Genomic DNA, 22,129 nt, shown 5'->3' with positions numbered 1-22,129 from the left:
TTTATAAGTAACGTACATTCTATAGGAAATTGCTATTGTCTGTATACCCTGAAATGCATATATTTGAGTTTTTAAACTGCTGAAAAAAAAATCCTTTTTTAAAATGTTGTAATGCTTGAAGATGATTTTGATTTTGTTTAATTTTGTAAAGATGCGTAAGCATCAATAACAAAATTCAATAACATTTTTAAAAAAAAGAAGACATCTAACGAAGATGGCGGCAACTGGATTGATACAGAACATTATGTATATATTGGGAGATAGCAGTACTTCTGTTATGTAACAGTAGGAACAAAGTAACAGGGAAGCTAAATGATAAGGGATGAAGTAGCAGGATGAGAAACGTGAGTTACAGAAACCAGGTTGAATGGAGAGGAAACTGGAGAGTCCTTGCTTGCATGGCATAACGGGACAAGTTAAAGTTGTTGGTTTGCAGTGGGGGAGGGCGTTGGGTGTTAGACAGAGCCCAACACAGAGAACTACAGGTTGCGTTAAGCTCTTACTGATGCTGGCAATGGGTTGGAGGCTGCACTGACACTCTAGAAATCGCTACCAATGGCGGGTACGGTTAAAATCATGACCTGGAATGTCAGGGGGCTCAACAACTTTGTGAAACGAAGGAGAGGGAGTATGTATATTAAGTGGAATAAGGTTGGGATAGCTTTGTTGCAAGAAGCGCAAAAACAGAACAATTTGGAGAGGGTGTGGGGAGGCGTGATGGTGGGCTCCACATATTAGACCTACGCGAGGGGAGTCCTTATTTGGGTAGACCCTGCGATACCATTTAAAGTACTGTCTAAAAAGACAGATAATGAGGGAAGGATGGCACTGTTGCACGGGATGATAGAAAATAAAAGATTTGCATTGTGAACATGTATGCCCTGAACCACGATGCTAAAGTGTTCTTCAGGTCATTGCATGCAAGATTGGGACCTTGTAGAGATGGGAGGGATTTTAACTGCACAGTGGATCCCACTAAGGAAAGGTCTGATGAGCAACACAAACAGCACCCCCCCCCCGCTGCTCCCCACCCAAGGTGCTAAACTCGCTATTGACGCACTTACAACTGAGGGACCTATGGAGAGCACAGCACAGGGAGGGCAGAGTATACTACCATTACTCGGCGCCTCACAGGGTATATACTGGAATTGATTACATGTTCTCCGGGATGGAGCATGAACCAGAATTCTCAGAGCTGGAGTATTTAGCTAGAGTGCTGTCTGACCACTCCCCACTGGTGGCGAGGTGGAGAGTGTCAGCACCGAGACCGCCCATCCCCACATGGAGACTGAGGAGTGAGGCACTACAAGATATAGCATTCGCCGAGCATATTAGGCAGAGCACCATGGAGTATATAAAAATAAATTAAGGAAGTGTGTAGAAAGTGGGCATAGTCTGGGAGGCGTACAAAGTGGTGATCAGAGGAGAAATGATAGCAGAGTCAGGAGGGGTACAGAAAGCCATTACCAGGGAGCTCGAGAACATGGAAGGGAAATTGAGAACAAGGGAGAGGGAAGCCAGACATGACCAGCAGCACGTAGAAGAGATAATTGAACTGACACAGGCATGCATGGCACAATGGGACAGACTAGGCAAGTTTAATTATGCAAAGCACCTAGAAAGGAGCCATGCGCAAGGAGACAAACCCGGGGGGATGCTTGCATGGCTGTGCAAATGGAATGACACAAGATCCCCAATATGCTCCATTCTGAACACAGATCTAGAGGAGGTGACCACGCAGGCCGGAATAAATGAGGTAGTCTCTGAATATTATAAGGCACTATACACAGATCCCCAGGGAAGGGAGGACAGGGACATACAAAAAGTCCTGGACATAATAACACTGCCTCGGTTAGACGTTCCCCAGGTAGAGCTATTAGAAGCACCCATAACCCCGGAAGAAATAGTGGCTACGATTTAGAACACTACCTATGGGTAAAACACCAGAAACAGATGGGCTCCTGAGTGAATTTTACAAAGCCTATGGGGAGGTGTTGGCGCCATTCCTGGCAAAAGTGTACAATGAGGCGTACACAGATAACATTCTATCCAGTAGCATGAGGGAAGCACTGATAGTTCCGCTGCTCAAACCAGGTAAAATAAGCACGGACTGCAGATCCTATAGGCCGCTATCACTACTAAACCAAGATAGCAAGATCCTTACAGCCATCTTTGCGAAAACTTCACAAGGTGATACACGTACTGATCCACCCAGATCAGACCGGGTACGTGCCAGGTAGGAACATTACGGAGAACCTTAGGTGGCTGCACCATGTAATTTATAATACTGAAGACAACAGTGTACAATGTGCAGTGGCCTCTTTGGATGGGACTAAAGTGTTCGACTCGGTTCATTGGGACTGGCTATATGCCACCATGACGAAGATGGGGATTGGGTTACGGTATAAGAGGTGGGTGAGATTGGTATATACAGAACCAAGAGCCAGAGTTAGGACGGGGAGCAAGTACTCGGAAGCATGGCAGTTACACAAAGGCACAAGGCAAGGATGCCCATTGTCCCTGATTTTGTACATCATAGCAGCCGGACCTATGGCGTCATATTTGCGGCAGGAATATGGAGATACGGGCATACAAATAGGAGGGGTGAGGCACATGTTATCTATGTATGCTGACAATGTCTTGCTGTACCTAACTGGCCCGGTGACAAATTTGCCTTACATCTTGGAGGTGCTGGAGAACTCGAGCAGGGTAACAGGAATTAAAATAAATAGGAATAAGTCATGCTTGTTTCCCTTAGCCCCATTGGCAAAGAGAACGGATGAGGACCTGCCAGCCCTTCCCCTGCCCTGGAGCAGGACCTCCCTTAGATATCTGGGTATTAGCATCTATCACGACCCAAAAAGAGAACATGAGCTTAATACAGTGCGGGCTAAATTGGGGTTGGTAAAATTTATGGAGTTCTGGAGTAAGCTGCCCTTGTCAGTAATGGGAAGAGCAGTGTTACTGAAAATGGTTGCGCTGCTGAGACTCATGCACTGCTTCGGGAACGTCTATTATTATATACCGAAACAATACTTTCGGTATATAATAATAAAATGTGTAGGGGGTTCCTGTGGCACGATGGGAGGAGCAGGGTGGCTCTGAGTACACTGCAGAGGCTGTATGCACAGGTTAGGCTTAAAGTACCTAACTTTGAGCTGTACTACCTGGTGTGCCAGCTGCAACATGTAGTACAATGGATGGCGGACGATCCCACAACGGATACTGCACTGATACAACCGGTCATAAACTGGAGATGCATGAGGGATCTCCTCTGGATCCCTGCCAGGGAACAAGCGGGCACTCCTTATCTGGTGGAGCTGGGAATCTGAATCTGGAACAGGACTTGCAGAATGATGGGACTAGCGGACCCGCTTTCGCCACTGATTCCGATAGCTGCTATCCTGCAGAGGAATCCAGGCAGTAGAGCAGAGTGATACGGGAACGACGGGAAATGTGTGAAGTAGCCACAGTGGGGGACCTGTGGAAGGAGGGGGGGGCGGATGACGTTTGGGGAATTGCAAGAAGCCACAGGCCTACACAGGCCAGTTCCTACTGCACAGTAAGGTAATGAAGGCAGTGCGAGGTAGATGGCCAGACAACACTGGGGAGGCAATAGTTAATGAGGATATTGAATTGTTGCTTATGGTAGCGGAGGGTGGACATGCCATTTCTAGAATATACGAGATATTGCTAGATCAGACCTCGCAAAAAGCAAAGGGAGATGGGAAAAGGAATTGGGGACTACCTTTGAGGAGGGGTAATGGAAAAGGGTAATGTGCGTACCACAAGAAGGTCTCTAGGAACGCCACAGCTATATATTACGCACAGAGCATACCTCACACCCGCGGTCATTGCAACATTTAAAGGTGCGACCAGACAGGAATGCCCAAGATGCAAAGAGGAGAATGTTGAGCTTATACACATGTTTTGGGAATGCCCGATAGTGCAGAGGTTCTGGAGGAGTGTAGCACACAAGGCAGCGCCAGGGCAGCATTGAGTTAGACATCCAGACACCTGAGGCATGCTTGCTAGGATGTTATAAGAGAAACGTCAAGGATAAACCGCTGAATAAGCTTGGAGACTTGATGTACATACTAGCCAAGCCTAGCATAGCCATGAAATTGAAAGATGCTAAAGAACCTAGCATAACTGGATGGTGGAGGGAGTTGGATAAATGGATCAGAGCGGAAACATGAGCAAGCATTGAGAGAACAAAAAGCTGAAGCGAGTATAGATATCCAGGGATGGATAGCGTTGCCTGTGACATTGTTAGCTGAGGTGGGAAATGAAGAAGTAGCGGAGCCAGCACGGGGTGAGGGAAATGCAACAAGGTAGAACATACATAACTAGATAGGTCGTATGGGCTATGTTGGGGGGAGGTGGTAGTAATAGAGGTAGTTGATAAAATTGTATGACAGATGCTGACAACGATATGTGAAGGTTGTTGTTTGTTGGTTACGAAAATGCTATAAAAATTGTTTTCTTTTTTAAAAAAAAGGTAAGTAACACTGTTATAGCAACTCAGAACCTTCTGTTAAAAAGGAATAAAATGAACAGCACCAGCATTAGCAGGTAAGCACTTTTTAAAACGTGTAATACTTTTCAGGGGCCTAGAGGCTTTAGCATTCCATCCCTATCTAGGTGCAAATTCTCCAAGTAAGATTGGAGGGTAAAGCAGGTAAGATACAACTGGAAAAGAGTCAAAGTTCCAAAGGATTATTCTTTAACAAGTATGTAGCAAGCTTTTGGTGGTAAAAAGGGTTTAGGGAATTCAGATAAAGCTCTCTGAATGCACACTAGGTCTATGCGAATGTGAATGGGTGAACACCCAAAAACTGGAATCAGCACTCCAGCAACAAAGGAGAAACACAACAACTCCCGGGTTAGTATTACCGAGATTCCACAATACCTTAGGAGTGATGAGGAAGGTGAAGCTGGACGCCTTCACGATTCAGACGCTGTAGACCTGGTCTTCTGTTCCTTGGTCATGGTGACGAAAGGGGTGACTATTGAAGGGATTTCACAGCAGCATCCGAGAGAGGGGACTTCCAGAAAACGATTCTTCATGCTACGTCACTCTGTGGTTTTGGTGCCTTTTTACAGACCACACTGAAGAACAGTTACCGCCCGGTCGATTCGCCTCAATCCTGCACTCTGGTAAGGCGACTTTGAGTAAGGTGATCTTGCCTCTGGAGGTCTGGAAGGAGTCCACCAAATTTCCAGGAAGATTTGTTTGTGTAATGACGATGCACCGCAAAGCGGTTGCAGGTTTCCTGGTATTGGCGGTTTGCAGCCTAGGAAGGTCAAAGCAAATTGAGGGATGGTACAAATTGAAGGTAGTCTTAGGACTGGTTAGGCCCACCAGTCCAAGGGAGGAAGTCGTCCTCTTCCGAGCTTCCCTGTCTATTTGAAAACAGTCTGGACAGCAGCAGTCACTTCAGCAGGCTTCTCCAGTCGGTTGAAGGGGCTGCAGGCATCTCTGGTCTTCTTCTTTGATTCTTCTGTTCCAGTGGTCGGCTTGTCTTTTGCCTCAGGATCTTGCGTTTTTATCCAGGAACCCAGCCAATCAACAGTCGTGCAACATTCAAACATTGGGGGTGGCTATTCTTTCAGGACTACCAGCATCCCAGTTCAAACTGGTTCCAAGCAGGCAAGCCAGATGACAGACCAGTGGAGTTTCAGGATCCTCCCCTACTTATGTCCTCACACACTCTGGAGACTTCACAAATGATTCACACTGAAGGCAAAACTCAAGGAAGGACCTGCCCCACCCTGCACTGCACAGCAGAAGGACCAATAAAGGACAAGCCATCTTGAATTGGTGAATTGGTGAAAAAAGAAGACAGACCCCATTTTGGGTGAATTGTGACTGTGCACTACCGCGGGTGTGAAAAATACACAAGTCGGTAGGATATATCCACTGCCACTAGCCATTGAGATGAGCGTGTCACTGTAACCAAAAAGTACAGGAACAGTGAGAAAGGGGTTACTGTGTAACCCCCTAAGCACTCACAAAAGAAAAGGTAAGAAGGGTAAAAACTATCCCTCTAGCCTTGGGAACAGTAGTTCACACAAGGAAAATAACATAATATAAAAAAGGGAAAGCTGTGTGCTGCAAAAGTAAATTAGAGAGGCCTAGAAAATATGGAGGAAAGCATGACTCCATAAAATAAGTATAAAAATAATTAATAAGGGTACCCATGATCAGAGCACACAATGAATGAGTCGGGGAGAAAAAGGAACCCACTCGTTCAGGAGAACAGTCAACAAAATCCCAGGAGTCCAGCAAAAAGTGCTGTGGGGTCTCACAGATGGAGGAGATATGGCATAGAAATGTAAAATCGCCTGAACAGCCTCCTCGACCTACGAGCTTCAAACGCTGCATTAGACCGCTCAAATTGAACTGCAATTCCAGTCATCAGCATCTTAGCTGTCGAACTGACTGACATGGGTGGCCTCCATGATCCGCACCTCTTCAAACCGCAATGAACTTTAGCTCGATCCTGCTTGACACTCCGTCTGGAACAACGCATCTGCCACATTCAAGCCTGATTCAAGCCGCACGAATAGTACCAAGAAGCCTGGTTCGATACCTTCAAGAACTGCACAAAGGTGTTGACTGCTAACTGCCCCCATGGTCCAGCTTTGGGTCCTAGAAACTGGTTAGGTCATCTGTAATCCCTTATTCAAGTACAGCATATCCTTTTACAAACATTATGGTTATTACTTGCCTATCTCCCCTGTGACCTTACCCAGAATGCTGCATCTTGCTATCTTTACCATTGTAATTGGTTATTTTATAATGCTCTTAATACCTAGAGATTTCTAAGCGTGGACCTGGAGATCGAACCTGTGTTGCTCTGCGTCGTCTTGCTTCCGAGGCGAGCACGTTGCCCCTGAGCTATCCTCCCGAGACTACCATATTCTCTGTTCTTTCCAGAGGGGGTGGGTGCAGTGTTTTTCTATTTAGTTAATATTGTAGATGGTGTTTTTAATGAATGTGTGCATATATATATATTTCTGAGGCTTGTGGAATCTGCTTAGATCACATGCTGTGCATAGGCCGACATCTAGTGGAAGCTGCGCAGTATTACAGTTTGTTTTTCGAAACTCGAAAATGGGCGTCGACACAGGGCGTGCCAGTAATACTATCCCTAGTGTGACGTCCACTGTACCCAAGATCCCTCACGCGTCTAGGATCCTCAGATTGTTTTTTTCCGCCATACTGGTCGGAAGCATTTTGCGGAGTCCCCTGGCCTTAGCCATACTTTTGCTAAAAATTTAAAATAATATTCTATTGACATCCTTCCCCACCCCAACGTCTAACTTCGACAACTCGCCGCCGGCTGGAGAAGAAATCGACCGTCGGCTGCTGCACGACGGATTTGGGCCTCGGAAGGCCGCTGGCCTCGGCCCGGGCCTGGTAGGCCGCTGGCCTCGGCCCTGCAAGTAGGGAGAGTGGGGTGTGGTACATACTCTACACTCTTTGTATATAGGTACACCTTATACATTTCCTACACTTAACAGCCCGCTGCCTCAAGGTGCGTATGGAGGGTACCCCTTTTCAATTCTGCCCCAAGTGCAATCGCAAATACCCTTGGGTCGACAGGCACGCCACGTGCAATCTCTGCTTGCCGAGGGACCACCCTGAAGCGAACTGCAGAGCGTGTAGTAGGTTTAAACCTAAGACACTTAAGGACCGTTCGACGAAGCGTTGGGCCCACCACGCCAGGCAGGCGGCCATGGCCAGCGGAGGGCGCCTTCAGCGATGGCAGCGACGCCGTACTTTCGGACGGCGAGGGCATTACGGCGTCGAAAGACAGCCGAGCGCAGGTCCCCGACCTCGGAAGGTCGTCTGGCAGGGCGGCTATGGGGAAGACCCCCGGCGACACAAGCGCTTCACATACCACACACACTAAACACACTAAGTCCAACCGAGACTCGACGACGTCGAGTTCTCGGAAAGAGGCACAGACAGAACGGTCCGATTCGGTGTCCTCTGGGCGCTCTCGATCAAGATCGCCGCATGACTCCAGGCAATCATCCACTCTTGCCAAGAGTGCCTCGCTCCCTAGGCTAACAGAAGTTCGATCGTCGGAAGACGAAGACGACTTCCACCCCCAGGCCGCGCTCCAGGAGTCGGAGCCCGCAATTAAAGCCAGCGAGGCCCCACGCTCGAAGGACAGGGACACCTCTCCCGATCCTCGACGCCAGGCGTCGAGAAACTCCGGAGCCACTAAGGGACAGGGAAAACATTTTTCTACGCACGGGGAGGGGGGGAAAACAGCAGAAAAAAAATACCTGTACATTCTTCCACACCTATAAAGCACTCCACCCCCCCTAAACAGACAGACAAGCCCAGGTCTGCTGATAGGTCCACAACCAGCAAAGCTACTCAAGATAAATCCCATAGACTTGCTGAGAGTCATTCCCAGTTCCAAAAAATGGTCCAGTGAAGACATAGATAGGGTCATGTCAAGAATGTCTTCTTTGGCTGATTTTTATGATAAAAATCCAGAACATTTCCTCCCGTATTATCCACAAGGGGCCACACCCTCAGGCTCTACTGATCCTATCCCCCCGAGTAAGAAGGCCTGGTTGGAAACCCCTATGAGATCTGAACCCTTCGAGGTACAACCTTACGCAACTCCATACTCACGGTATCAAGGAGAGGCTTCCTTTTGTGAAGACCAAGAATTTGGTATAATAGAAGAGCAAACCGGGACGGGCTACTATGGGGATGATGAGGACCAGAAGAAGAAGAGGATGGCCCGGAAACATACAGAGTAGATTCCCCGGTAGAGAACGAAGCCCCGGTTACCGACTCCCCGGTCGATAACCAACCCCTCCTAAATGAGGTTCTCGCTCGCGCAGCAGAACATTTCCACATTGACACCCACGGTGTACAGGAGGAAAGGGACTTCGCAGAAGAGTTAGTGGGAGAAAGGAGGCCTGTTGCCCAGACCATCCCTATCCTTAAATCCATTCAGCGGAGAATAGATCCGTCCCTGGTGAACCCAAATCTCACCAGAGCAGTCAATCCCAGGGTTGAAAAACTTTTCAGGGCGGCACAGTCTGACCCTCTCTATATAAGAGGAAATCTGAAGCCAGACTCCCTAGTTGTCACCAACACTCGTAAGAGGGCTGGGACGCCCTTGTCTTCGTCAGAAGCTCCTCCCGACAAGGAGAGCAAAAAACTATATAGTTTCGGCAGGAAGGTAGCCTCAACGTCCGCCTATCAAGCAAGGATTGCTAACTCCACCACCCTGTTGGCCAGCTACAACTGCCATCAGTGGGAAGAAGTCGCGGCTCTCTTAGCCTCTGCTCCTGAACCGTTAAAGGGCCAATTAGCTTGGATTTCCGCAGAGGGCAGAGCCGTGTCTGGTTACATTTTGAAAGCAACCTTCGACGCCGCGGACAACGCAGGCAGATTGATAGCAGAAGGTACTGTTATCAAGAGACATGCGTGGTTACGGCAGTCTGGTTTTAAGGCAGAAACACAGGCATCATTGTTGGACAAACCGGTGGAAACCGATCTGTTGTTTGGTAAGGCGTTCGAAGACGCACTGAAAAATGCCAAGGACGAATACGAGACACTCAAATCCCTTGGCCAGTTAACCAATAAACCCCCTAACCAGAGAGGGAATAGTAATTTTCGTCGCCCACGCGGCCAAAATTCCCAGAGAGGATCTAACTATTCCCAGGGGCAGGGTACACAGTGGAACAACAACCAACAGTCTACCCAGGGTTACGGCAGAGGTAATAGGAGAGATTGTGGTAAAGGCAGAGGCAGCCCCAGCAAAGGAGGCGGCACGCCTCCACCAAAGCAGTGACGCTCAGTTCAGGGTCCCTTCTCACGCAACCCCAGTAGGGGGACGCATTTCAAACTTTACCCAGGCTTGGGAAGGGATCACATCAGACAGATGGGTGCTGTCAACAGTATCCACAGGATATTGTATAGAGCTACTACAGCGTCCCCAGAACCATCCTCCACGACAAAGAGTACACTCCTTAGAACATCAGAAGATTCTCCTCGAGGAGATCGCCATTCTTCTACAAAAGGACGCGATAGAACTCGTCCCGGGACACCAGGTAAACAAGGGTATTTATTCAACTTACTTTCTTGTGCCAAAGAAAGACTTGACAATGCGCCCAGTATTGGACTTACGGCCTGCCAACAAGTATGTCAAGCCCCAAAAATTTCGTATGACCACGCTACAAGAGGTAATCCCCCTCCTAAAAAAGGGGGATTACATGGCAACCTTGGATATGAAAGATGCTTATTTTCATATTTCCATGTTCCCAGCGCACAGAAAGTACTTGCGCTTCAAGGTGGACAGTCGCCACTACCAATTCAAGGTACTGCCCTTCGGGATAGCTTCAGCACCAAGGGTATTCACCAAGGTACTGGCGGTGGCGGCTGCACACCTACGCAGGAAGGCAATCCCAGTGTACTCTTATCTGGACGACTGGCTCATAACGGGGGAAACCCCAGGAATTTGCAGGACAAACATTCAAAGGACTATCGACCTCCTACACGAGTTAGGCTTCTCAATCAACGAGAAGAAGTTAAGCCTGGTGCCAAGCACCTCCAAACAATTCCTAGGAGCAATCCTGGACACCCAGGAGGGGTTGACCTTTCCTTCAGAAGAAAGAATTCGGAATATACTACTGCAAATTCCGCATTATCAGTCCGGTCAACAAATAACGGTACGCAAAGCAATGCGCTTACTGGGCATGATGGCGTCATGCATTTACCTGGTCCCCCACGCGCGCATGCGTCCCATGCAGGAATGGTTGGCGAAACAGTGGTCTCAGGCAAGTGGTCAGTGGGACGATCTAGTGGTCGTTTCGCCAACACTGGTACAAAGCCTTCACTGGTGGACAAGAGAGAATCTCGCAAAGGGGAAACCCTTTTACGATCCCGAAGTACAGGCAGTAGTCACTACAGATGCATGTCTGACGGGGTGGGGAGCTCACCATCTCCACCACACAGCTCAGGGTCTCTGGTCTCACTCAGTGGCCAAGAACCACATCAACCTGCTAGAGCTTCTGGCAGTATTCAGAGCGTTTCAGGTGTTCGAGCCCCACCTACTAAACCTGTCAGTGCAAATCCGGACGGACAGCACTACAGCCATGTTCTACCTGAACACTCGCTCGCCAAATCTGTCCAAGCTTGCCCAGAAAATCTGGATATGGGCACTCAGACGGAACATCTTCCTGTCATCACAACATGTTCATGGGGAGCTCAACTCCCTAGCCGATGCTCTGAGCAGAGACTCCCTCCCAGAGGAACACGAATGGGTTCTTCACAGAGAGGTCGTAGAAGATCTCTTCTCTCAGTGGGGTTTCCCCACTATAGACTTATTCGCCACAAGCGAAAACAGACAATGCCCAGGATTTGCATCCAGGTTCCCCCAACCAGACTCCCAGGGGAACGCCCTGTGGATGAACTGGTCAGGGATGTTTGCGTACGCTTTTCCACCAACTCCTCTCATCCGGAAAGTGGTGAACAAGATGAACAGGGAGTCGATGACGCTCGTCCTAGTTGCTCCCATGTGGGCAAGACAACCGTGGTTCCCACACCTACGCAGGATGGCGGTGTGCGAGCCCATCAAACTTCCAGCCTGGTACAACCTACTGTCCCAGCACCAAGGTCAAACAGTGCACCAGCAACCCAACTCAATGAACCTGGCAGCATGGCTCCTGAGGTCATAGAGTTTGGACACCTCAATTTACCACAGAGGTGTATGGACATCCTAAAGGAATCTAGGAAACCAAACACAAGGCACTGTTACTTTGACAAGTGGAAGAGGTTCGTTATCTGGTGCCAGAGTAGACAAATCAACCCAGTTGATTGCACTCCTTCCACTATTGTTACATACATGCTCCACCTGCTAGATGCAGGATTGGTTTTTAACTCACTGAAAGTACACCTGGCAGCCCTCTCGGCTTACACCACTTCCCATAGCAAGGTTTCGTGGTGGAAAGTACCAGTAGTTAAAGCCTTCATGGAAGGAGTAAAGAGACTTCACCCTCCTATTTCAAACCCACCACCAGGGTGGGACCTTAATGTGTGCTAGCCAAGCTCATGGGCCACCCTTTCGAACCCATGCATAAAAGCAGTCTCAAACACCTGACTTATAAAACGGCCTTCTTAGTAGCTATTACTTCTATAAGAAGGGTCAGTGAAATTCAGGCTCTGTCAGTGCAGGATCCCTTCTTTACCATCCATAAAGACAAACTGGTTTTACGCACACACCCTAGGTTCTCACCTAAATATATATCAAAATTCCATGTAAACCAGTCCATCGAGCTTCCGGCTTTCTTCCAGAACCCGCAAAGCTCGGCTGAGGTGAAACTACACACCCTAGATGTGCGCAGGGCGGTCCTCTACTATGTAAATAAAACCAGACCGCTAAGGAAAACAGATCAACTGTTTGTCTCCGTAGCTACAGGCAGAGAGGGGGATCGCGTCTCTAAAGGTGCCATCTCGAAGTGGATTATTAACTGTATCCAGCTGTGTTACTCACTCTATGAAAATACTCTGCCTTTTACGCCAAGGGCCCACTCTACTAGAGGCATTGGGGCCACTCTGGCTTTCATTGCAAATGTACCCCTTGACACCATTTGCAAAGCAGCTACTTGGAGCTCTATTCACACTTTTACTCAGCATTTCTGCATTGACACCCATTCCAAGGCAGATACACAAGTGGGACAAGCGGTTCTAAGACACTTATTTGCTCATGACCCTTCTCACATCCCACCTCCTTCTTCTGGTACTGCTCGCTAATCTATGCACAGCATGTGATCTAAGCAGATTCCACAAGCCTCAGAAGGGATACATTACTCACCCTAATCGTATTTCTGATGCTTGTATCTGCTTAGATTCACATGCGACCCACCCTTCCTCCCCTCCGAGAGAAGGCGCATGATTGCTTGTAGTCTTACCTTTCTGTCTATCTGCTTGGATTATCTGTACTCGCGCTACTCCTCATGCTACCTCATGTCAGAAAAAATACAATCTGAGGATCCTAGACGCGTGAGGGATCTTGGGTACAGTGTCCGTCATGCAGCTCTTGACTATTGTTTCTTCTCCGGGCCGGCGTCGAACTTCGAAACTCGATGATTTCACGTGGGAGTGGAAGAAACGGGGAAATATTATTGATTTTTAGCAAAATATGGCTGAAAGCCAGGGAACTCCGCGGAATGCTTCCGTCAAGTATGGCGGAAAAAAACAATCTGAGGGTCCTACACGCGTGAGGGATCATGGGTACAGTGGACGTCCCACTAGGGATAGTATTACTGGCACGCCCTGTGTCGACGCCCATTTTGGAGTTTCGAAAAACAAACTGTAATACTCTGCAGCTTCCACTAGATGTCGGCCTATGCACAGCATGTGAATCTAAGCAGATACAAGCATCAGAAATACGATTACAGTGAGTAATGTATCCCATACATATGTATGGAACCTTGATTGGACATTCTGTGTATTTTAGACTGTTCTGCTTTGCTGTTTGGGTTGCTACTGAATCACATTCACAGCCCTCTTGAGAGTATAGTCTTCCCTCAGCCCACATTACCACAAAAGGCGAAGGTGTAATATATCTCAACTGTGCCTGTTTTACCTTTATGATTGGGATCACTCTCGTTTTGTAGCATTCTGAGGGCTGAGTAGGCACTTTAGTTCACCCTTGTACCCCTGCGGGGCAGAAGTCATTTCGTCACATACGCTACAACATTTTTTTGTGTCATAATAGATGGGCCACATTCTCAAAGAGGTGTGACTCACAGATGTGCAAATTCAGATACTCTCTTGCCCCCTCTTTGCACATTTGCACAACTCTGAGAGCATTTTTGTACATGTTAAAGTGCATCCCATATTCACAAATGAATGCGCTTTAAAATGTGCAGACATAACCACATTCCGCTGCACTTATATGAAATCCGACACAGGGGTGTGCAATATGACATTTCTGATCCTGTCACGCATTTTTGTAAGTGAATCACTGCTGTTCCATTTGTGTTTCTATTGCGAAACAGGGATTTTGGTAACATTTTAGAATGGCATGACAAAGACAATTTTACCACTGTGAATTGCACTCCCAGCACCCACCTAGTCGCTGGGAGCCAGTAACCCATTTTGTGTTGGTAGCACACTCCCGACACTAATGTATGCAAGAAGGCTGGCCAGTGCATCAGTCTTGCTGCAGCCCAGCCCCCTGCAAATGTGCATGTCACCTTTGGGGAATTTCGTGACCTGTGCATTTTCAAAACTCACGCTGCTGTAGGAGGAGCAGTTGTTGCTTTCATCCCTGTACTTTCGAGTTTACTAAGTTAGTTTGCCACCGACATGCACGAGTATTGGGCTGTCTAGGAACTTACGATATGGTGAATGAACAGTGTCATAACCACTGCAAGCTGTTGAAAAAGAATAAACGTGGAAAATACACGCAAGAATTGCAATTATTGGGCGCGTGGTGAACGTGCTTGGTCAACTGAAAATTTGCGGAACGTTGGTTGTGAGGAAGACACCTTTTCTAAATGAGCATTGATGAAATATGGAACAAGATAGAGGGGCGGCAAATGGTTATACGCAGACCTCGAGCACCGTGTGGAGTGCGTTGGCCCTGAGGAAGCCGAAAAATTAAGTAGTCCTTCAAACTAGTGGTAGCACCATTGGAGCCATTAGAGTTGTGTGTGATTCTTGACTCATTGATGCCTGATATATGATATGAGATATATATATATATACATATACATAATATACTAAAGTCGCGAAACATCTTTTTGCACACTAGTTGGCCTGTGGTCAAGTCGTTTGTCCGTGGGGTGGGAGTGTGCCATTCGAGTGATTGCACCTTCACCGCTTCGGCTCTATGTATCTTAGTTTTTTTTAATGTAAAGCACTGGCACTTTCAGAGTTTGTCGTAATGTCTATATGATATCTTTTATAATTGATGTGATTTACTGTTTTTGTATGAAAATGATGATATATTTGTATGAATTAAAATCTATTACTGATTATACATACCCCTGTCGAAAACTCACTTGTACTATGAGGAATTTGGTTCCAATGAAATGGTGATATTAGTTTGCAGTAGCAATATTGTGCGTCTATGAAGAGTGTGTTGAGTATAGCATTTTCAAAATGGAGGCATCTTAAAGAGCGCGTCCTCAGCGCGATTCTTGGGTGCCCCATTTTCGAGGATTGGGTGTTAGTCTTTGATGCAGTATTATGTTTGATTGCACCTTGGCACTAAGCTCAGGTCAAGCTTGCAAGTTGCTCATGGACTCTGCAGTACCGCTTCTGAGGCACAGCTTTGCTTGAGCCCCCAACAAGCACTATTAGAAAGAACTAACCAAACCTTTATACTGGCCTTATTTTATTACCTCCATGTCTTAGGGGTCTGTTACCTCTTCAGATGGCTGAATGCATTCAGAATGGTGACTGGGGGCCGGGGGGGCAATTCCTAAACTTATGTTACATGCAAAAAAGTGGCTTAGTATTAAACTAAAAAATGTTTCTTTCCCTATTTAGCAACTTCTCAGTGCGATGGTGATGGGAGCAAATGGAGCTGTCGGAAGGTAAGGCATAGTCGTATCAGTCTGAGGTCAGTGATTGAATATGTTCTTGGTGGAAAAACCAGCCATTAGCTATGGAGCGGTTTCTTTTCACTTTTTTTTTCTGGCACTTCCAAACATGTGTATTTACGTAGCACGGACTTGTTGCTGGTGTCTTGTGTTTTAGAGTCCCAGGCAGGGGATTCTTGCTGCTTCAAATGCCCACTCCTGCACGTGGACCATACCATGTATGTGATGGGCGACTTCCTTATGCACAGATCCAGTTCCATGGATTACTGTTAGAGTGGCAGACTCCACTTGGCAGATCATTCTGGGGCAGTCTACTGCAAGGCATCTGCAGACAGTTTTTTCAAGTCCATGCTCAGCATTTGGGAAGTTGGGACTCTGTGACAGCTGGTGAAAATGGAAAGTGGTGGGCTGTAAATACTAAACAAAGTTGTGACTGGTATGTCCTTCCTCCCAATCTCACAAGAGGCGAGTCCAGCGAGTTTTCACCACATACTTTTCTTCTTCTTTTTATGTAGCCAAATAGTAAATTGGACTGTACATGTTTCCAAAGAAATTGTGACGAATATTATAGCTGTTACAGGCATTTCTGAAAAACATTCAAGAAATATTCCGGGATCTCTGGGTATGCCATGTGATCCTTTACTCTTGTGTTTAGGGTAAAAGCTTGATGCTGTTCAAAGCAGGCATGCCATGTGTTAGGGGAGTTTTCCTAAAGTCATAATGGTAGTAAGAATTTAGTAAGCTATCCCAGTGGTTTGTAGATATCCCAACTTTTGGTATCAGTCTATACTAACCCAGGACCTTGGTGGAGTGGCAGAGCAGTCAGGCTTATTTTAAGATGAAGAGGTGAGCTGTAGGTAAGTACACTGAATCTAGTTAGACAGGCACAGGAAATAAGCACTTACACTTATAAGTTATTTAAAAGTTTGTATTTATTATATTTATACCAGAATCACTTTAAATACTTTAGACGTTTATAGTAGAACACTTAGGAATACTTGCTAATACACTTCAAGGGCACTTTCACTTTTGTGTCTGTTCGCAGTTACATTTGTATCAACGTTAGAAAGGGAAAAGACAGTTATTGTATTATCGGTTATTGCGCACTGTAAGGAAGTCATGGTGGCAACAGCAAAGACAGACACAAGTGATCACAGTTCAAGGGTGTTTATTAAACTGTATGTGGGTTGGAAAAACACCTAATCTAAATCTAAAATGGGAGCAATCGTCGACCATCAAATGAAAATAAGGCAGTCCTAGTGGCGTTGCCAAAATAAAAGGGCCTATACCACGAAACCTACGGCCAAAGCTTACAACTAATACAAAAAGTGTGTGGGATAGTTTTCAAGAAAGAAAGAAGTGTTCACAAATAACATGTCGGGATACAGTAGCTTGGGTCTCCCTTCCCCACGTTTTAAGCAGGGGGTAAGGTGGATCTTGGAGCACAGTACAGTCTCGAGCTTCACCACCACGAGACGACAGTTCCACTTGCAGCTATCAGGACCGTTTATGGCCAAGTCTTGTTTCTCCTGAAAGTCCCTTGCCTTTGAGGGCCAGACGTAGTCAATAACAAAACAAACACCAAGTTCCTTTTCATGTTTTCTTTGGGTGATGGCTTCAACCCTGGATCTCCCTCGTTCGGGCTCGGACCCTTCAAAACCAGTTCCTATCAGTATCGAGGCCTTCAGTGGTTTTGCCTCCCGGTTCCGAGGGCCTGATAGCTTCCAAAGTATCAAACTAAAAGTTCTTCCACAAGGGTTTCTTCCCTGTATTCGGGTGATATGTTTCCACCCCTGGGTCCCCCCCTCTTCTGGGTGCAGACCCTTCTCAAATCTTCAGGCTCCCTCCACCGGGTTCACCATGCCTTCTCGACTTTGGGTGACGGCTTCACCCCAGGATCTTTCTTGTTCGGGTTTGGATCCCTTCTTTACTTTCAGCCTCCTTCCTCTGGGTTCACTATGGCTTGTCTTTTCACTTGTAGGTCTTAATGTCTTTTTAAACAGTTCTTGTGGACATTCCTCGGTTGGGTTCACCTTTGTCAACATACTGTTTCTTGGGACTTTAGACTTTGCCCCCTTCTTGTCAGTATCCCTCTTCCGGGTTCACTCTTGCCAACTTCACATCCACTTTGCTTTCAATGATTTGCAGGATTCACTTCCCTTGCTTTCTCATGAGGCGGGATTCACTTCCCTTACTTTCTCTAGAGTTCTTTCAACTACAGGGATTGTGCTTGACCTCGTGTATGACCACTTTGACCTAAGTTGCTGGCTCTCCTATGGCCTTCTGGGATTTGTAGTTTCACTCAAACGGGGATCAACCAGAGTGTCTCAAGGTAGCACCCACGTGGTGCCGTTTCCCTCTACAGCTGGTCTCCCCTAAACACCTTTACAGTTCTTTGAACCTAGTTCAACTTGCCACTTTGTGTCTTTCATTAACCACAGCCCGGCTCTTATCGGCTCTCCCCTCACCGGCTATGATGAACTGCTGGGCTTTCCTCGTAAATGGAGTCAAGGCCGGTACCACGGAAGCAGGAGTCTCCCTTACTCCCGCTTATCATCGTTGACACGCTCTGTGTACCATTGACATCTGTTGCTGCACACTTGGGCTATTGTCCTCGGTTTTATGATTCGCTCTGCAGAGGTTTCGCGGGTCTGTGTCAAAAAGGGCAAGGCTGTGTCTCTAGTCAGCCTCTCGATATTCGCCACCTTTTTCCTCCTCTTGAACTGCCGGGCCTGGATGAAGAGCTGTCTGGTGTGTGTGATTTTGGTTAATTGCCTGACTTCGCCTGACCTTTGGGTTGGGACATGTCAGGTGAACAGTTTTTGCATTTGTCCGTTGTTTGTCAAAATATAAAGAAATGTTTGGTTCGGAAAAAGAGGATAGTAGAGTGTCCAGGCATCCTACATGGTCGAAAGGGAAATAGGTGTTGCATGGAATTATAACCCTCGTATTAGGGTTTGTGGCGATCTCCGAAGGGTTGGGTAGGTTTTATGAAATGAGTAGGAGGGTTTGTGGGAATTAGTGTCTCGCACATTTGATTAAGAGTTTGGAACATTATAATCAGAGGGACGGGATTGGTAGGTTTTGTGGGGCAAACGGGAATAGCTGAGATTGTGAAATAAACAAAGGGGATTGTGGGAACGGTAGTATTTTATCTCAGCAGTTTGGGAGGGCTGAACATAATCAGGGGGGCGTGGAGAAGAACGTCCAGCAAGGTTTGGGTAGGACGCAGGAAAACAGGGATTATGGGATAAATAATCTTCAGATGCAAGCAGGTTGGAGTTTTTAGGGGATTGGTTCTGTACGGAGGGGTCATTGGATCTGGGTAGGAAAGATTCAATGGGAGGAGGCGAGGCAGATGTATTGTAACCTACAAAGGCCTCAGGGATTCCATCCTCCTCTTCATTTCCCTCGGTATAGTACAGTGTCTCACCTGGGGCATTTCCCTAAGCATAACCGTGGGTTCCCTTATCCAGATGATCCTCCTCTGTTCGTCTCTCCCCAAGTTTGGACTTTGAGAGAGTCTGTTTTTCCTTGGCCACCTGAATAAGGGATTCCCGACATCTACTTGGGGAAATACCCTCAGGTTTTTCACAGCACTCATGCGGTTTTCAACAGGTTATACAGTAATGCATTTACTTTGAAAACACATTTAATAAAGTCACTTAAAGGGAGGAAAATGGTAAATTAGTGTACCATGAGCCTGGTTCAAGGTTCTAGAGATGGGTTAGTCGCAGTGTAAGTCCTTTAAGTCCCAAAACGCAACCCTAGCTAAAAGCAGTTCGTAAAGGGCTTGAAGTCTTGACAAGCAGTGAATGAAAAGGAGTTCCTGTGGATTACTTCCAGTCTAGTGTTATTGAAAAAGCAATTAAACAACTAACAAGGGAGACCTTAAAATGGACTTGAGAAAGGGACACAAGCAGCAGCTTGGGTCTGAGGCAATAGGGGTTGCCGTAGACACCTCTACGTGCACTCCAGCGCTCTGGAGCGACTTCTTGGAATCAGGTAAGCAATACCTTTTTTCCTCACCGTACCTTAGGTTAGAAGAAAATGTTTGCGCTGGATGCTCCGCGATGTTGCATCGCTGGACCCGACCTCCGGATTCCTTGGTCTGATGCAGGACAATGGACAGCATCTCTTAGCAGCAGTCTCGAGGGAGGACCTATAGCACGACTTTCAGCAACTTCTTGGTTCACTTTGCGGTTTTGGCGCTTTTTCTGCAGCACTAACAAAGGACACAGATTGCCTGGTCAATCTTATTCGCTTCCTGCAGCCCCACAATCTGATGAGGGGATCTGGGCGAGTTGGATTGGATCTATGGGGTGTCCTCACGGTTTCAGCAAAGATTTGGACGGATTCGCCCTTTCCACGACAATGCACTCAAAATGGGCAGCAGGTCTCCTGATATTGGGGTTTTGCAGCTCTGGAAACACCTAGGACCTCAGGAGAAGGCTTGTTTCAAAGTTTGTCATGGTACTGGTTGTTCCCACCAGCCAAAGGGAAGGAGTCTCCATCTTCGGAGCTCCTCTGTCGCACAGAAAACGGGGTCAGGACAGCAGTGGTCACTTCACGGTGTTACAAAGGGTCTGCAGGCCTCTCTGGTCGTCGTCTTCTTTGATTGCTTCAGCTTCCTGTGGTCGACTTCCTTTTCACTCCAGAAGCCTCACCTTATATACATTTCCAGCACACACTCCTCTGCAATCTCTCTGAGCATTTTACAGAAAGGGGTGTTTGGCTGTCCAATCAGGACAGCCAGACCCCCTGTGTCTGCCAGAGTGCCTGAATAGATCCAGCTCCCAAAAGACAGGGGGGTAGAAAACTCCTGCCCTACTTCCTGCCTGCCCAGACACTCTGAAGCCTAGGCGGGGATACTCGAGGGTTCCCGCCAAAGGCAAAAGAGACACACAGTCCTCCCCCTCCCAGAATGGTAGAAGAAGGGCAGACAAAGGGAAACCATGCTAGTAATGGCGAAAAAAGGAGGGTCCCAAGTTGGTGCTCGGGTGCCTCTATTGTGCACTACTGAGGCTATGGACATAGCTTGTGCTACCAAAAATACACAATAGTTGGTAGAACACGTCCACTGCCACCAGCCATAACTAGGTGATTGTCTATGTGACTAAAAAGTCACAGGAGCAGAGATGAGGGGGATGCTAGCTATCCCTTTGGCACTCCACTTAAGGTGGTGTGTGCCAATCTCTTAGTCTATAATGTTTTGGGAGAGATACTAGGTATCTCTCTAACCCTAAGAACTTGGGGATATTAAAAAATAATCTTAAAGGAGGGCCCCAAGGGTTCCCAGCAACACTGTCCATAAGGAGCTGTGTGCTGCAGTAGCAAAACACCTTGATGCCTTTAAGAGCTATGGAGCAGAAAGACTTCATAGCACAGGTAGAATACAAAGAATAGAGTTCCAAAAGACAGAGTCCACAAGAAAGAATGAGTGGAAAAAGGCTCCACTCATTCAAGGTTGAAAGAAAAAGGTCCAGAAGTCAAGCAAAAAGTGCTGGGGTCTCATTAGGAGAGGGGATGAAGCATAAAAATGATAAAGCTCCCTAACCACCCTGTCTGCATTATCCTTTGCAACAGGGAAGCAATATGAATTGGTTGAAAATATGACGTTTGCCAGAAACGCACTAACTGCAAAAAAGCGAGGATAGCTTTGGCCCAATCCGACCCTGGCAAACAAACCGATTTAAGATGTCCGTGTGTAATCCGCGGTTCACAGGTTCTAACCTAGATGAGTTTAGTCAACGTTTTGTTCACAATAATGAACCAACATAAAGATGTTTTTCATCATATCATGTGTTAAGATGTGTTATATAACCCTACATTGGTTTTAGGGCATACATTTGTGGCAGCTGTACTTTAGTTTTGGCTTCACCAGGGGCGCAAGCTGTTTTCTCTTCATTAGCAGCCCAATGTGCATTTTTGGTAGCCATTGGCGTATCAACATGTATTCATTTTTAAATCCTGCTTTCTGCCATATTTTAGGGCTTCCTTTGTTCTTGGGCACCACATGGTCAGCCTAAAACGGCTGTTCTGACCATGTGAGTCCTTTGTGAGCTCACAGGTCAGCCTCCTTATTGATTCGACTGGTTTAGACCAGTGTACGTCCCTGGGCTGTACCTCAGACTTTGTGTGGGGGTGGTCTGTGCTGAGTGACTGTCTTGCTGGCCAACCAGAATGGTTGGCCACCTGACTCGTTCTTCCCAACCCTCTCTAGTAATTGGTGGGCTGCCTTTGGCCAGCCCCTTTTTGCAGTGGTGCTTTAAGGCTTTGTCCTGCCCCTATTCTCTCTTGCTCTTGAAAAAGCAGATCTACCATCCTATTGGAGGAGTTTCCCACCATTTATTCCACCAGTGCCGTCATTTGTTCCCTCATCTGGCCATATTGGCTGCAAGCAATGGTTGGGCACATCACAGTTGGGATTTATTGTTGTAAGAAGTCTAGACCAGGCTTCCTGTGTCATGCAGCTGACTCCATTTTGGTGTTGAGTCGAGCCTTTCTCTCAGGGACCATTTTCCAAGCAGTT

At 47.0% G+C, this 22,129-nt stretch overlaps 1 protein-coding gene across 3 annotated transcripts in view; it reads left to right on the top strand.

Moving 5' to 3' along the window:
* The window catches only part of NPL (N-acetylneuraminate pyruvate lyase), a 643,702-nt gene that overhangs the window by 545,611 nt on the left and 75,962 nt on the right, over positions 1–22,129 (top strand). For all 3 annotated transcript variants that reach the window (XM_069641412.1, XM_069641411.1, XM_069641413.1), the window contains one exon: positions 15,545–15,591. In XM_069641412.1, coding sequence (XP_069497513.1) covers positions 15,545–15,591 — 47 coding nt within the window. The remainder of the gene's footprint in view (positions 1–15,544; positions 15,592–22,129) is intronic.

Source organism: Ambystoma mexicanum, chromosome 1q (genome assembly GCF_040938575.1).
Source record: "Ambystoma mexicanum isolate Mex_15411 chromosome 1q, UKY_AmexF1_1, whole genome shotgun sequence".
Lineage (NCBI taxonomy): Eukaryota > Metazoa > Chordata > Amphibia > Caudata > Ambystomatidae > Ambystoma > Ambystoma mexicanum.
The sequence above is the reverse complement of the archived record's forward strand: the minus strand, read 5'-3'. Positions and strand labels throughout refer to the sequence as shown.